Source organism: Rhipicephalus sanguineus, chromosome 1 (genome assembly GCF_013339695.2).
Source record: "Rhipicephalus sanguineus isolate Rsan-2018 chromosome 1, BIME_Rsan_1.4, whole genome shotgun sequence".
NCBI lineage: Eukaryota > Metazoa > Arthropoda > Arachnida > Ixodida > Ixodidae > Rhipicephalus > Rhipicephalus sanguineus.
The window spans coordinates 271,577,895-271,595,408 of record NC_051176.1 but is presented as its reverse complement, the minus strand read 5'-3'; the positions used below and the strand labels follow the sequence as shown (position 1 = coordinate 271,595,408).

The 17,514-nt window shown below is 49.4% G+C and overlaps 1 protein-coding gene across 1 annotated transcript in view; it reads left to right on the top strand.

Moving 5' to 3' along the window:
• Positions 1 to 17,514, top strand: part of LOC119378971 (BMP-binding endothelial regulator protein) — a 230,375-nt gene that overhangs the window by 162,960 nt on the left and 49,901 nt on the right. Inside the window, exon 8 of the mRNA XM_037648088.2 lies at positions 3,732 to 3,831. Within this exon, the coding sequence (XP_037504016.1) occupies positions 3,732 to 3,831 (100 nt within the window). The remainder of the gene's footprint in view (positions 1 to 3,731; positions 3,832 to 17,514) is intronic.

Genomic DNA, 17,514 nt, shown 5'->3' with positions numbered 1-17,514 from the left:
ATGGACGGCACCCTCCCTTTCTTCTAACTTTAAAAAACATCTGCTGCGACATGTACGAAGCGTCAAGCTCCACAGGTGGCATTGCCTCTACTTTTCCATATCTTTGTTACAAGCCAGTGAAGTGCCAGGCTGGCTTTCTCAGCTGGACGTCGCGAAAGATCGTTGATAATTAGACATAAAAATTGGAGGACGTTTTGAGTTTCGCCTTCAAGCATAGGCGTGCGCGGGGAGGGGGGAATGCCAGGGCCCCCCCCCCCCCCTTAGTCACCTAAGACGTGGGGCGGGAGGGGGCGCAAAGTCTGCCTCTTACATTGACTTAATAGGGAAAGGGGGGGGGGGCGCTGCGATGAACCTCGCCCGCCTTCGCCCACCCTGAAAGGGAACCCTGAAGAGTAGACGGCGATAGCGTAATCGGGCCCCGTTCGCATCGTCTTCTCATGTTCTCGCCACGCTACGCTCATCGGTGAACACCTCAACAGTGCCGCGAGGAAAAGAACGTTTGTGCGCGTGACGTTGGCCGTTTTAAATTCTCCTAGAATGAGTCACTGCTCCCACTACGCGTCCGTAAGGCAATGCGATATGCAGCTGCGCACCTTGTTGATGCTGTTATTGCTAATGATCAATAATTATGCCTGAGCGCTTTGTAATGGATGGGCCTTTAAACCACACACTCGTTGCGTAATTCACGTGGAGTGACGGTTGGTACGATTCTACGCGTCTGCCACGCAATATTATGTATATTGCGTACTCCTATTATGTACTCCTAGCCCTACATGACGCCTATATAGTTCTTCTCTCTCTCTTTTTTTTTTTTTTGTAGCAGCTTCAAGCGCTGACGTGGCGCTGTGGTAGAACACCTGGCTGACACACGAATACCGGGCTCGATCCCGGCTCGAACCCATGATGTTTATTATTTGCATACATCGCGATTTTTCGCTGCCAGACAACGCCGATTTTTGCTTATACAACCAACGACGACGACACCGACACCGGAATTTCGGCGATGCGGACTCTTTAACGCTATCGCGTTAATAAAACTGTGCCAGTCGGTGAGAAAAGGTGTTGCTTTTAGGGGTGTGCGAATATTCGAAAGTTTCGAATATTCGTCGAATATTACATTCGAAATATTCGTATTCGATTCGAAAATCGTGTATTCGAAAAGTTTCGAATATTCGATAACTTCGAATATTCGAAAAATTCGAATATGCAATTCGATTATCATGCATAAAATAACTCGCCTTCCACATTTCTGCTGCGTTCGTATAGCTAAAAACGTTGCCGAGAGGAGCGATAAACATCGTAAGTACACGGAGGCACGATATCTGCCTGCAACGAGCGTATGATACGTATGATACGTATCACGAGAGATACGTGTGATTTATTGCTGGTGCATCTCCGATGTGCAGCGCTGTTGGCGATCATGTAACCGCACATTTTCAATATTATGCGGCCGTAACGTGCCGCACTACCACTCGTTTACTATGTGAGACCACTTCTGAAGAAAGACAGTGACCCATGTGACTGGTGGCGGACTGTAGGCACCTTCAGATACCCCAGTCTGGCAAAGCTTTGCCCCATGTACTAGCTCCCTATACCAGCCACTTCTGTTCCCAGCGAGCGTGCCTTTTCAGTGGCAGGGGGGTTGTCTCTGTTAGAAGGGAGCGCCTGCTGCCTGATCATGTGGAGCAACTCATATTTTCTTCATGATAACATCTAGTCATTACTTTCATTGTGCCGTCATATTTGATTGTGTTGTGATGTGCATTATGCTAGCCTGGACATTGTGTTCTGGAGATAGCAGTGTATGTTGTGTTGCCAGTCAGGCTGTTAATGTTTTTTTTTTTCAAATAGCTACATGTTAAATAAAACATTGTTACTGTGGAGACATTTTTCCTTTGATATTCGATATTCGATTCGATATTCGAAGGTGGATATTCGTATTCGATTCGTATTCGAAAAATCTGATATTCGCACACCCCTAGTTGCTTTCTTTCTCTCTTTCTAAAAAATCAGAGAAGGAGAAAGCAACACCGAAATGTGCGTATGGAGCTCATGCCGCCTGCATATGCATGCACTGTTCATCAGTCGAAAAAAAATTAAATTACGGGGTTTTGCGTGCTGAAACTACGATGACTACGACGTAGTATCAAGCACGCCGTAATGGGAGACTTCGAGTTAAGTTTAACCACCTGGCATACTTTAACGTGCGCTTGTATCTGAGTACACCGGCGTTTTTGCATCACTGTACGCGTCTTTCAGTCGTTGAAGTGGTATACGCCTCGCAAAATTTGCGGCTAGAGCTGAGTATCAGTGATTTTCGCCGCAGCTTGTTCAGCGACATACGACTAATAAGTGGGACCGCGTGGCAGAACGTCACGCCAAGCATCTGCCGCGCTACTGTACGCGCTGCACCGAATTTGTGGCAGGTGCATCACTGCAAACTGCGCGACGTTGTCGCGTTACGTTCGGGGCGGCAAGTAGAGCCTGGGCGTTTATCTTTTTCTTCTTTTTACTCGCGTGGGCACGCGCGCGTACACGCGCAAGCTTGATATTCGGCCCCTTTGTGCGCGATCTGCGGGAACGGCCTGCGAAGGAACATTTATCATAGAGGACCGCGACTTGGTTGGAATTGCTCCAAGCTGGCAAGGACATTGTGTTTCTGGAACTCGGCGATTTGCTCGGGTGCACAGAATACACACGGAGGCAATTGACGCTCCCAGACCAGAGCCAGCGTGCGCGAAGGCACTCTGAGGTGCTGGCTTTGTCTCTGTTGCTTCGCTTAACTTTTATGCCTTCTCACGGTGCCACGTAAATGCTTGACTTAGTCAGGCGAAACCAGCCAGCTGGCATTTTGGCGAGCATGAATGGCAGACTGATTGCCAGTTTAGATACACTACGCTTAAGAATTCTTCACATGCGTACCCCTTTTACCTCACACCCTATACGTCCGGGAAAAGGATGCTGAAGTATGCTGATTACAAAGAACATTGTCATACGTTCACTCGTTTAGTTCGCCCGTAACTCAGCCAGCCGTCCCATCGGTAAGTCAAGTAGTCGACGAGTTGGATATTTACGGTCTCTTTGCTAAATAAATGATAGCGCCTAACTTTCCACAACTATCCTGTGGACTATGAGGAGTGCTTTAATAAAAAAGGGTATCCGGATTCACTCCGAAGAACTGAGATTCTTTTCACGTGTGCCTAGATCAAAGTGCACCAGTGTATTTGCATTTGACATCCTTTGCAAGACGGTCTCTGCGGCTCACTGACTAAGGTGTTGCGCTGCTGAGCTCTACATGGCCGCGAGTTCCATTACCGGCCACAGCGGCCGAGTTTGGATGGGGGCGATATGCAAGAACACCCGTGTACGTAGATTTCTAGGCATGTTGGAAAATATCAGGTGAACAAAATTAATCCTCAGTACCCCATTACGGTGTGCCTCATAACCACATCGTGTTTTAACACGTATAACACCCCAGAATTTTTTTTCCCGCCGCGGCCGCGGTCGCACCCAATATGACGTAACGCCACGTGCACACTGTGCTGTTGCTGCAGGCTTTGCAGCGAATAAGCGCGAACGAACAGACAGCAAATCCCGACATTTTATGAGCTCGCTGACTCAGGTCGCCTTAAAAGTCAGGAGTTCTCGACAGAGTATATGTTTTAAAGTGCACGCGTGTGTCTTACGCTGTTTTCTTACTGAGCACGAACGCGTATGTCCTTTTCTCGCAGGGTGGACGTGTGACATGCACCAAGAAGTCGTGCCCAGTACTGCCATGCCCACCAAGCCGTATCGCCCAGACACCAGGCACTTGCTGTCCCGAGTGCCGCAGTAAGTTCATATTTTCACGCACACGCAGTACGTTTTCGGTTTTCGCACCCCGATGCAGTGCAACTGCAGTGCAACAGGTTCCTGTTGCACTGCACTTAGTACGTATGGATGCGTCATATAGTGAGCAGTGGACGGCTGCGGCGCACACTTGTTCGCCCTGTAGGTCGGCCTCGCCTGTCTGGCGCGGGCGCTTCAAACAAAAGTTTCGCCCCTATACTAAGACCTCACTACGCTCTGGTGGAAAGCTTGACGCCACAGTCTCGCACATCCGGTGATCGCTAGCATCTGTAAACAAGCCCGCTGAAAAGAAAAATTATTCCATCATTACATCTTTGTAGATGTCATACTGAATCATATAGATGAAACGTACGGTAATTCATATAATTTCGACCTCACAGTGTCAAACTGCTTCTCTCAGTGTCTTCCCTAAGTGGATCTAAATGCCTTAATAATAAACTCATTACCATTTTTTATAAATTAAGTTCTGCTTTCACAGAATTAGACTGTGCACGAGCAAGCTCTGCGGCACGCACTGGTGGTTATTAGGGCCTCGATAAAGAAAAAAAAAACGAGTTCTCCGGATAAAACCTTGTACTGTCCCCAACGCATCGTGCATGCACGTAATTCTGCTATGAAAATATTCACTCGCTCATGATAGCCTCTTTTTTGTTAGTGTGTTCCCAAAACTATCAGTAACCGCATGTATTTTCATTGCAGATGTAAGTGCGTTGACTTTCGCATCGTTAAGAAAAGGCGGCCCCGAATCTTTATAATAATATTATTAAGATCGAATATATATGCGCACTGCTAAAAAAAATACGATTTTCTGGTGCCCACGACTGTCAAGAGAACGATCTCACATACAGTTTATTTATTTATGCAAGAGGGATATGAAATTCCCGAAAGCTGGTTGTTGAGGCTGTCATAAACAAAACGTGTTTCGAATTGTAGTTGCACTAATGCCGCAGAACGGCCCTAGCAGTTTGTGGAGTGTATAATTTGGCATGCCGTGTTTGCGTTACTTTCTCAGTCGGGCGAAAAAAAAGATTCGACTATCTGCAGAACACAATAATACACGTCGCATTCCATTTAATACTGAATGGAACATGCTTTTGCGTGCGGGCATTTATTCCTAGTGCGGGTTGGCGTGTTTAATCCTCGTCAGTCATGGCAGCTCAAAAAAAGACACCGTCCGGCTGTCGCCCACGCGACCCGTGCCTGGGCTTTCGGGGCCTATTGGTCATTTTTCGTCGTTGGATGCGCAGCGGAATCCACTTCTACGGTCGCGGGACGCGCGCCGCTGCCCACGCACGCTCCATTAATCACGCAGCCTTTGACGGTGTCGAGCAGTGCACATGCCAAGCACTGTATATGCGCCTCGCAGGAGGTCTGCACGCGGCCCCGAAAAACGCGGTCGCCAAGGAAATGAACAAACACGGCTGCATAATATATAGAACCACACGGGCAAAAGGAACTTGAAAACACAACCACAGAGAACGCACGAAACGGATCAGTACAAAACGACAGCGCACGCCGTGGTGAAAGAAGTGATATCCCCCCCCCCCCCCGGGGAGGGGGGGGGGGGGCTGAATTCACGGAGCTTGCAGTTCGTAAGTCTGGTTGGCTTCAGAATTTGACTGAAGCCTCTTTTCCAATACGCGAAGAAATGTATACGTAATACTCGGTTCCAGTTGCGGCTGTGCGCAAAGTATAGCCCGCGGATTCAGGGGAAAAGGCTCAAAGCCCTGTGACGGAAACCGCAGAGCTCGTCGCAGTTGCTAAGCAGCGAGCAAGCTGCGCTGATCATGTATAGAAGATGGCAATGCCGTCGTGTGTATGACGTGTCTGCACAAGTCGTGTGCGGTGGCCGGCCATTTCGGGGTGTGGATTTCGAAGTATACATTTTCGGGATGTTCAGTAAATACGCGTAGCAAACAATTCGATTATAATCGAGCGTAATGTGCATGGTCCCTGCAGGGCGGTTGTTGCGGCTATACTTTTGATATAATGAGATTAAGTGCACGGGCCGCAGTTGTTCAAAGCGCTGTCGGGAAGGTCCAGCGGTGTTTCGCAATGTAGTGCAGGCAATTTCTAGACACTGTCACGGGAATTCTACAGACTAAAGGAAAATAGCTCGAAAACTGACGGGACCGTACAGATGAGGCAGACATGGCATGCGCCTGTCCTCTCTGCCTCGAATATACGGTCCTGCCAACATTGCGCTGTTTTCCTTTAGTCTAATGTGGATTGCCAAAGTGCCTAAAATTCCACCTTTCTAACGTTGACGAGAATAAAATCCCCCCAACCCCCCAAAAATCAGCTTAAAGCTGGCGCAGTAATGTTATTACTAGAACATCTTCCTCGAGAACTGCAGTCGTATAAATACATAGTGCAAGCTGGGAAAGGGGGGGTCGCACGAACTAGCGTTGATGGCAAGTGAATAAGTTAAAGGCGTCCCTAGTTTTCAGCAGGACGCGAGACGCGCCAGCGGATCGTCAGCGTCCATATGCACACACATGCAGACAAAAAGAAAATCTTGCGCCAGATATGTTGATAGAGACAGCCCTATATAATGACGTATGCTCATCTTTAGTGAGGGCGGTCGATCAATCGCAAAGAGCACTTGCGAACGAAAAGATCTTCGTGCATATGGGGCCCAGATGCAGAAAGCCTGGGAGAGGGTACATGGGCATGCACGCGGCGAGCTAGTGAACGTGACGTGTTTCGCCGGCCGAGTTGTGACGGAGGGGCGCTTCGGGACTGGCGCAATTCCGTAATTGCACTTTCCAAGGTGAAACCCTTCAAATAGGCGCACTTTTAAGGAAGCAAACTGGTTTGCCCTGGGGGGAAGGGGTCATTTGTGATGACCTTGTTTAAGAGATGGCATAATCCCGCTGCGGTTGAAAAGGCGACAGAAAAAAAAAAGAAAAAAAAGATGGAGAGATGCAAGGCGCGCAGCGATGCCGAACATGGATGATAAACTGCGGGCGCGACCCCGTGCTAGTTGAGCTCTGGTGTCTGCGACGCTGGAGAGCTTGCTTTTCAGCGTGGACTGTCCGAATGAAGAATCGCTCAATTAGGCAAGCCTGACAGCGTTCGGGGACTCTTCGTGCAGCGAGGAATGCAGCTGCGAAACCCTGAAATTTCTGCCGGCAGTGACCTGCTTTTTATTGCCCTTCTTCCGGATCGCTCGAAAGTGTCGGAACGCCCGCGGCGCCGAGTGAAGATTACGCTATCATTTGCAAAATGTGGCAAGGCCGGAAAGGCTGAAGCAGAGTGTAGCAGCTGCCTCAATGTTTGGCTTAACGTACTACATATGTGACACGACAAACATCTATTAGAATTCAGCCACGCACGGAACATAATAATCATTGCTGGGGTCTTGCGTGCCAAAACCGCGATATATGAGGCACACCGTATACATATAGTGATGGTCTTCGGATTAATTTCGACCACCTGGGGTTCTTTAACGTGCGCCTAAATCTAAGCACAGTGGTGTTCTTTTTTTTTTTTAATCCTGCGGCCTTTTCATGTCGTCCCCATCGAATTGCGCCCTCCGTGGCCGAGAACCGAACCCGCGCCCTCGAGCTTATCATTGCGACACCTCAAGTGCTAAGCTGCGAGTATACCACGGCGGGTGCGATGCAGGGAATGGCCAAAACGTTATCTTCGGTTATGATTCTGCATTACCCATTTTATATGCTCTGTCGTTGTTGTACGTGCGTGACGTATGCACGTCGTACTTAATTCGCGACCACAACGGCAGGCACCGCTCTGCTTTAACTCGGCATGAAGCGCGTCAGCGCCTGGAAATTTTCTTGCGTTTTCGTGAATCTCGATGTGTGGCGTGTTATGCCGTAAATCAGCGCTTACGCCATCCTATAGCTGTTTTCAACGCGCCAAGGGCTTAGCCGATCGAAAGCTCACAAATGCCGCTCGGTCACTGCTGACATTAGGGCATCATGGACTCAACAACGGCCACGTTTGTTCAATTTCCACGCGCCCTTATACGCCCCCGCACGGAAGTATACACACACTTCCGCGAAGCGCCGAACCGTCAGCGTCAAATGAGCCCATAAATAATTTCTGCGAAAGAGATGGTTCCCGAAGCTGTCTTCATTGACAAATACCCGCCAAATGTGAGCTTGAACACGGATATATCTGACAGGCTCGTTTATTTTCTTTAAAAAACGCGTGGGATGCTCTATAGCTTAGAAAGCCGTGCGGTGGCTGAGCTGGACGTATAAGGTGAAAAGACTTCTACGCCCAGATACGCTATAAACGTCATTTTCAAGAAGTGCTCCTTTCTCCGTTTCTCTCGTTTGCCCTTTACTCTACGTGCACGGCAGTATACGTGCTCCCCGGCCTACCGCGTGTTTTTTTTTTTTATTATTATGGCTATATTGCATTATGCAAACACAAACAACACTCTGGTGAGATGCCAGCTCTAGGAGACAAGGAAACGGGAATTATAAAAAAAAAAAACTATTTAATTAGGGTCTGCGACTTTACGTGGCAAAACCACCATCTGATTGTGAGACATAAGGTAAGGGGGAGGGGGTCAGACTCCCGTTAAATTTTGACCATCTAGCGTGCTTTAAGATGCACCTACTTCCAAGCACACGGGCGTTCTTACATTTCACACACGTCCAAACGCGACCGCAGGGGCCACGTCCTTAAGCCCAGCAGCGCGGCGAAAAACTACCACGGCGTGCCGGGGTCAGGGAACACGACATGCATGGTGGCGACTCCACACAGCTTCGTCTCGCGTCCTTGTCCCTTAGCGATGGCACCGCATCGCGTCAAACCAACAATCTCAACGATAAAGCTCTGCATTCATAGCTTCAAGAGAAACAGAAAGCCCTAAGTATTCTAACGAACGGCAAAGTGTATCACTCACGCTTATTATTTTTTCTCTTCTCTTGCATTCGCATGAACAGCTGCTAGATATACTGATTATCTTAACTTTTTATCTGTGCTAGCGACCATGGCGGTCGCTTTGCGGTGAGTGGCTTACGCGTTCAGCAGCCAAGTGATAGGAAGAAGTAAGAGTAAGCACCCAAGACTCATGTTGGTAAGATGCACAAATATGAAACTCTTTGCCCCTTTGGTTATGACATCGCAGGTGCGTGACGTCAGGCGCGAGGTATATTGCGCCAATGATTGTGTAATCTCAGAAAGGTGGTTTGCTGGGCGAGTTGGTATCTTGCATCTTGAAGAAGACAGCGCGAAACAGCGCGAATGTATCGCGGGTGTTAATAAAGTCTCACGTACATCAGAATGGCTACAGGATTGTCTGCATCTGTATTATACGTTGCTTGTCGTACACCGCCTTAATTTGCTCCACCAACGCTCAGTCATTAGTGTTGCATTCTTTCAGCCGACAAAAAACACTCTACCAGGTGGTGGGAGCGATGCTCTGCTCGGCTGCAAAACGCCTTTTGTCATTGCACAACATATGCATGTGTGAGTATATTGTTGCTTCACAACATTCACAAGCGCCCGCGTATAAAAATATGAACGAGTCACGGTGCCTTTGCAAGACATCGTGAGGGGAGGGGATGCGCAGCTAACATTCTGGAAAAGCGGTTGTTGCTGGGCGGAGGCATGGGCGCGCCGAAAAAAGAAAGACGTTAAACTTTGTCTGGGGCCTTCTAAACATACGAGACGCTTTATCATTTCCAGCCTATGATTGTACAACCTTCACCCCATACTTCCATTTCCCCAACCTTTTACACCACGCCAGGGGGGGGGGGGGGGTTGCAACCCCCCCTCCGAAAATTTTTAGTTTTGCTTGCGTATATATGCACGCACGAACACACATGAAGTATGGTTGAACCCCCCCCCCCCAAAAAAAAAAAAAAAAAATCTGGCTACACCCCTGCACCACGCATTGCAGTAGTCGGGATTGGTGGTCGTATGGCAACGGTATCGGAGCTGGGACATAGGCGCGGTGGGATGCGTCATGCTATACTCTGAAGCGTCTGCGACCTTTTCCATGGTTATCAAGGGCCTATGTAACTACTTTTCGGAAAAACATATACTAGCTCCTCATATTTCTAATATAGCATAAACCGTCGGCGCACCCTGAGCAAAAACTGCCGACCATCGTTGCAGTGGCGCTTTATTGGAACAAGCGGGGTCTCGTTGGCCCGTGTTTGCGGCGTGCATGGTGTCGTTTGCGAGTGCTGCATCGGCGCTTCCTTTGTTTCACGCTCACCCCTGGGTGTGCCGGCCTGATGGCAGCGCAAAAACGCAGTGGCTACCGAGACGCGCAAAATGACAGCAGGTCGGCCGCTACCCGAGCAGGCGCCTGCTGCTTGTGTTGCTGCGGTTTGCAGGGTTTTCCTTGGCAGAGGGCCGCCGGCTCGCGTGGCGTCTGCGCGTGCGGCCAGCAGCAGACAAGCGGCGGGAGCTGCCGGCTTCTACAACAGTGTTGCAACACGCCCAAGGGCCTTGGGTCAACACCCATGGGCCAGGAGCGCCGCAAATTTGTTTCAAGACTGCGCCCTGTGTTTAGTCTCAGGCGCCCGAGCAACACAAAAGCCAGGGGTCAAGAGCGCGCGCTCTCCGCCAGAAATGCTGGAAAATAAGTTGCGTCGAATTGGTAGGCAAGGGGTTGAGAGAAAAAGAAAAGGCCGAGAAAATGGGAGAATGAAGGTGCACAAGAAAAGGTGCACCTACTTGGGGGCACGATTGCCTCCTATAAGTCGCAACGGGGTTGCACGAGGGGTTTACAGCCGCGCTTTGTTTTGCGGCGCTGAGAGGAGGGGAAAAAAAAGCTAAAGTACAAAATGTTGGAAGTGGTGTGGGGGCCGATAGCTCGGTGGTTTTGGAGCGTAAACATTTATTCCGAATCCCCGCCACCGGAGCCGTCGCCGGCGACCCCCCTGGCCCATTCTTTTCTGGGACGAAGATCGAGACGAACCAGAAATGACGAGGTGAGGGAAATCCGCGGCCCGCGTGCTCTTCTCTAGCCTGTTATTTTTTTTTCTCTTTTTTTTTCAGCTTCCCTTTTCTGGCCCGTCTTCATTAAAACAGACTGCTACCGGGAAAGAGGAATACAAAAAAAAATGTTTGATGACGCGAGGAATAAATATTATGAAAAAGGGAGCCCCAGGGACGGTATAGCTAGATCAAACGGCGTTTTCATTGGCCTGTCTTTCTGCGGTTTTGCGTCAGGGCTCGGCGGCACGGGGGCCCCGGAGCGTGCGTTCGTTTAACTGGAGCACCAGACCGCGGCTTGACTGATTTACGCGCGCCGCCGCGGGCCGCGGACCACGCGGGGGCCCCCGACGCGGCGATTCCTCTCGGGCCTGCCAAGACGCGCAGACCGCCGGCCGCGCCGCAAAGCTCGCGCCGATGCTTTTTGGCCTGGGGCCGCTGTCACTACTGGAAAGGCTCGTTCACTTTCCCAGTGACGCTGCTGTACACCGCTGCGTAATGCCGTTCGCGCTGCGATGGCTCCGTAAATTCAAGCCAGCCTGCTGCCAACGGGCTGTCGTTTGCGGCTTAATTTGCTCGGGAAGCTGAGCGCATCGCAGGCGAGCCCGAGACGCGGTAGAGATTTTTTGGCGGTATTCATAGCTCTCAACACACCGGATGCGCCGCTCTTTTGCAGGGAAACAGAGAAAAAGGCATTTTCCGCTGCTGCTTGCACTGTCACACGCAGCCTGTTTGAAGAATCGGCTACAGGTATCCCTTCACGTAGCTGCTGTGCAATCTGCTTGGCAAGCGGTGGGTCACGTCAGCTGAATCAGCACTCGGAGCCCGCTGCTTTGTCCGCCCTTTCGGACCCGCCTCGCGTATTTTGTTTAAAAGAACTTGAAACTTAATTAATTAACGTTAAAGGTATTTTGACAACTCCCGATAAGGATGGCGAAAACGTTATACTGTACACTAGGGCAAATTGCTTCCCGATAAGATTTGGTTTTGACATTGTTTTTCTATGCGTAGAATTACCATTATCACATAAACTTTGATGTATATTAGTTCCACCTTGTGTGATGCCACTGTGACCATCTCTCGCCTTTTTCGTGCTATAAAGCTAGGGTCCGCTGTTTTCAGGTAAAACACAATTCCCAATTTTTGCAACTTTATCAAGTTTTATGAAAATCATGTCAGAGCCGAGCTTACTCCTAGATTATATGCAAAACGAGTGAACGCTGTTCCCACTCTGTGTATATATATATATATATATATATATATATTAGCGCTGCAGGTCAAAGCGGGAACTATAATACATGTATCCACGGGGGGCCTACCTTTAGTGAACGAAAACTTTCTGGACAATGACATGTCGCATTGAACTTATTGTACGTCGCATACACATAAACCAGTGGTAATCCGTTGGATAGCAAAAGCAGCGCTGCTTAAGTCACGCATACGACACAGCTGTGACCTTGAGAGGACGTTTCTAAGATATATCATATATACGTTCAAAATAAGTGTGACTGGTTCGCCTAGTGGCACGCTAATAATGTTGTTCCTCGAGCGCGTAAGACATTGCAACAACAGACAAAGATGGAAGGAGACGAGCGAATGGATGCGCCCGAAATGCATACCACATCAACAACGGCTCGTATAAGATGGAAAAAGTGTAATACGTCTCTTGCGAAGCATGCCAGTGTGCCCAAATATATTTTCCTTTTGTAAAATGAAAGACGTGCAGTAAAAAAAAACTATGTACGATTTTCCCTGCTGTCTTTACATCTTGTCCTGCAGAGGGCTTTTGTTCCACCACAACGAAAGTCAACGAAGCCTTTATTGAAAGTGTTCTTTTCATACGTTTGTTTTGCACCGCGGGCACAACGCATTAGTATCGTTCAGATATATTCACTTTCTGCAAGCATGGATGTGTTGCCTGGGTCCCGGATGAAAACCGGCCTCGCCAGGAAGTTTATCTTGTCTTATTTATTTCTGGGAGTTTTTGTTTACGCGCAGGAAAAGTAGACTGAACCCATCTATACACAGCTTCGCCGAAAAAGTCGCAGTTTCGCCGCAAGGGCAAAACAATGAGTGCGATCGCAACAAATTGGAGTATTATACGAAGGTCAGCACTTAAATATTTTCGCATCCGACCAGACGTAACTCAACATAACGCTGGCGTAAGGAAACGCGGCCGCTGTAGCGAGCGAAGCGACCTTCTCTCTCTTCGACGCAAGGTTAGCGGTGAGAACACAGCAGCGCGTACAAATCTATGAGCCGTCTGCTAAGCCCTGTCACGATAGGTGCATGCGCGCCACTCAAAGTATGCATTTTCTGGCGAAGCCACACAGCCCCCTCCCACTTTGGGACCCCCCATGAGCCTTTCGCGCTACGGACGACGGCCAGCGCGTTTCCTCTGCGCTTGAGCCGCGATCGCCGGCTCTCTTCGCACGCTTTCACTCGAACATAGAACATAAGACGCGCGGAGCGATGTTATCGCCCTTGTACTTTTTACGAAACCTGACGACGACGTCGACGGACGGTGACGGTAAAAAATGCTCCTAGAGTGTCTATATATAATTCCTATCGCAAGGTTTTTGCGTTTCAAGTCAATTCTGAATCATTTTAAAAGTATCAATAATGTCTACGAGCGAATATTCGTGTAAATGAGTTTGTGACATGATTTGCCAGCAGCTCTCATCGTGAGTGTATGTTCCTGTGATCGAGTTCGCTTGCCTACGCTAAATATTGCCGCCGAACAGGAGACCATAACCTGTGTATACTTCCATGCGACGAAAGCGATTCATCTGCCAACTCCCACCCATTCACACAGGACTTATACGCGATGAATTGCCAGCAATTATTTACTTGTAATTAATTGCTTTTTCGGTAGCGTTGTAATTTGCCGGCTACGTTTTAGGCAGTAAATATCGCTATCATTCAGTTAGTCATTCGGGGATCAATTACATTACTGGCAAGAAAAGTTGCGACAGGCGGCGTAACTTCGAGTACTTGAATTTCTCGGACACTTGAGCACAATGTCATCTGTATAGTGCCACGCAGAAACCTCGCGGTTGCGCACGTTCGTACGCGAGTACGAGGCATTGAGTAATCATAATCTGTGGTTACTCAGTGCGGCACTACCCTCCGATGCGCATACATCGAGTGAGTAGCACTGTATACTGAGAAGAAACGTATTCAAGCGTATTCGATGTATTCGGAAGAAACGAACACGACTACCGAAAATTTTGAATTGCATTTGTTTGCAGAGATAAAGAACGTGTGAAAAGGCTTCCGGGGGACGCTCTGAAAAAGCCGGGCCAGTCCGTTCGATTTACTTAATGTAATGTAGAAGTAATCGGTCGCTCTTTACCATTTGCTCAGTTACTTCCGTATTAACCGGTCACCGTAGGCACTTCTATTCTGAATAGAGTAATAGAAAAATGTGATCGGTTGCTTTCATTCTGAAACGTTCGCAAGTCTGACACGCAAAAATGCGTAGGCACGCACGCCCACAACACCAGTAAGAAAAGGCAGATCATGCGTAGAGTTTTGTGGAGTGTGTCCGAGAGACGGAAACTAAACCAAGCACGACGGGGTTCCGTGCAGTGCCGATTCATAAGCAGCACACAATGGTCCCCAAACATTCAGGCCTAGCCAGCGTCCGCGCTGCATGCATCACAGAGGAACGCGCTGCGGTTCTTCGCCTCTGCGAGTGCGCATATACTGTGTCAAGACAGAGGCCGCAGTTCCCGCGCCGTATATTGGATCGTTGCCCTTAAAGCCCCGCCATACTGCTCTCGTCCGCCGCCTAGTAGACGCGATGGAGAGGTTGCCCTTTTCGCCGGGAGGACCGAAACTCAGACAGACAAGCTTTTGCTTCCACTGCGGATTTTATCTTTTTTCCCTTTCTCCCGGAGGTCTTCCTCTGCGCCATTTCTTCTTTGCGCGCTCCGAGCGCTTCTCTTCCGGGACAAATTGCGCCGCGCATTATAATACCAGCCGCGATGGGGGCCCGGGTCGTCTGGCTTGCAGCGCCGTTTGCATTGTTGGCGTTGCCCATTGTGGCTCTTCATCCAAACTTGCGCGTAACCCGTCTGCGTTCGCTCCTTATATATACTGGCGACGCAGCTGCGCACCGAGTCAAAGTGGCGGCAAGGAAAACGAACGCACGAGACAGGAGGATTCGGGGTTCCGGGCAGTGGCGGGGCGTGTTTGTTTTTGGCATCACTCACATTTACAAGGAAACGTAATTTCGGAGTCGGCCTCTTTTCTTTTAGCCGGAGCGATCGGCCGGAGGGAATCAAAATATGCGCGGCCTCCGGGGATTCGCGGCGCGCCATTCAGATTCTCGTCTCGCTCGCCCAGTAATGTCGATACGGGCCGATTTGGCTTCGCTGCATTATGCGACCTGCAGTTGTTGTTGTGCTTGCCAGACTCGCACTCGCTGCATGAATGGCGGTCCGTTCGAGGCATATAACACATTCAACCAACGTCGCCCACATGTCGGTTTCATCTTTCCACGGCCTCCCTATAGTATACAGCCGTCTTTGCCGTAATGGCGTGTTGCTTGATTTCAGTATACATGTTCAAGTGGCGGGGGTTTTTCTGTGGCTAACAAGCCGGGAGGACTCGCATCCCGGAAGTATAGCGAAGTGGTTCCCCTTCAGTGCGCTGCATTTCGATGAGACCGCGAGGCGAAGTCGCCAGTGTTAAGGCGATTTTTGGGGGGAAACGATGAAAGGGACTCTCAATGCATTACGATCGCAATGGATTATTCTTGTTTTGTCTCAACGTGCCTCGTTCATGCATCCGTCCGTAGTATTACGGGCAACCGATTATTTCGCTCCGAAGCCACCTCCTATAGCGCTGCGATTCGACGAGACCGAATACAAGCGTGAAATAGTCGCTCGCCTGCGTCCGTTCTGTGAACAGCATAAATCTAGAAACATGGGAACATTTAAAACGAAACAGGTTTTTGTGTAATGACTGCAGAACACTATATGCGCGGGACAGAAAGAATGCACCGGGTACGAGAAACGCACGAGCAGCCACTCAAACTGCAGCGCAAGCGGTTTTTTTTTCTTTTTTTTTTCTTTTCCTCGTTGCGTAGCTTTTTTCCCCGGAGTTCCTGCGCTTACAGCAGCGATGCGCTGAATTTAAGGAATACAAGTGCATAATCCTCTCGAAAGATACGACAGCCTCTGTCGCCTCGTCTTTTCCCGAAAAAGATTCCGCACATAGGGGTGCTGCTGTATACACTTTGTGCATGAGCCATTCCAGAACTCGAGCGGCTATATAGAGCCCTTTTGTCAGTGCTGGTCGCCCCCATCTGGTGCTTTTGCAGGCGGATTTAACGATATGCGTTTTTGCATTCTCGTTGTGCTGCCGGACGCAGCGAGATTTCTGTCGCGCAAGTACCCAGCTTCTCGTGCTTTTCGCGAAGTCGCTGCCCCACTAGCGCTGCGCGTGTGCTTTCCTTGAAACGAGCGGATTACTCCCGCCGCTCGGATGGTGCCCTTCCCTCGGGTGTGATAACGAACCTCGCTACATTGTCGCCGGCTCACGTTGAAGTAGAAATGGCGTTTTCTAATTTGATCCAAGCGCCGTGTACGGCGGGGCTGGGCAGAGCAACAAAAAATGTACGCAGGACTTGCTGACTTAGGCGCCTAAGCTGCACGCTAAGCTTCAGAGTTATTTTTCTTTCATGAGGCGCTGTGCCCGAATGACTGCGATCACTGGACAAGAGTACTTCTCGCCTCTGTGCTTGGAATCGGGGCCTTTGGACAAAGGCGGCATGGTCAGAAATCCTGGCCCTGATTACGCTCAGCGTAGCATAGTTTGAATATAGTAAGTGCGCAGGGAAGCCGATGTTTTTGTCATTGTTGTTGGGCTCTTTTGAACCTTAAAAGGTGTTGCACGCTTCAACAACTTGTGCAGCTCTAGATAAAGCAGATATCAAAGTATCTGCTTATTTCGATTCTTGCCAAAGTGCTTATCTCACTCCCACGAAGGCATGATATATCAATAAGGCCAAGAGAAATCTAGCAGCAGATATCTCGCTTCCTCAGTTTTCATTCCCTCTGCGTGTCACCCATTGCTCTCGACACCATCGGCGAAGTGAATATGATACTAGCTCAGATGTTGTAGCGGCTAAGATGTCGCGCTAAGCCCGAGGACGGATGGTCAAAACTAATCTCTAGTCCTCACTACGGCGTCCACCACTATACGGCGTTCCCCATAATTGTATCATTGTTTTGACACGTAGAACCCAAAAATTTTTAAAGTGAACTTCATAAATTGTGGTTTTGGATAATGGCAGCAAATTCAACGTTCCCTCCTCGATTCTACATACAACGAAGCTTCGCAGCATATCGAAGTCCTTCTTGCTCTGCGCGACAGTCATTTTGCTCCACTTTCTGTTGTTCTGATGATGAAATGAACTTTATTTGGTCCTGGAAAACTCCGATTAGACAACCCCCGAAGGAGGGTCCGCCGCAGTTGCTGGCCGCGCCCACGCCGGTACTGGAAGACCGAGGCCCTCCGCCTGTTCGAAGGCCTCCTGGACTGCCGACAGCTGGACTGAGAGCTCGCGGCTTTCAAGAGCCCTCTCCCAGTATTCTTCTGTGCTGAATTTTGCGCTAAGAAACGCCGGGCACTGCCAGAGCATATGAGCGAGTGTGCAGTTATCCGCCCCACAGCTAGGGCATCCTGGATTTATGCCTTCAGCAAAGTGACTAAACGTGCTGCGAGGCG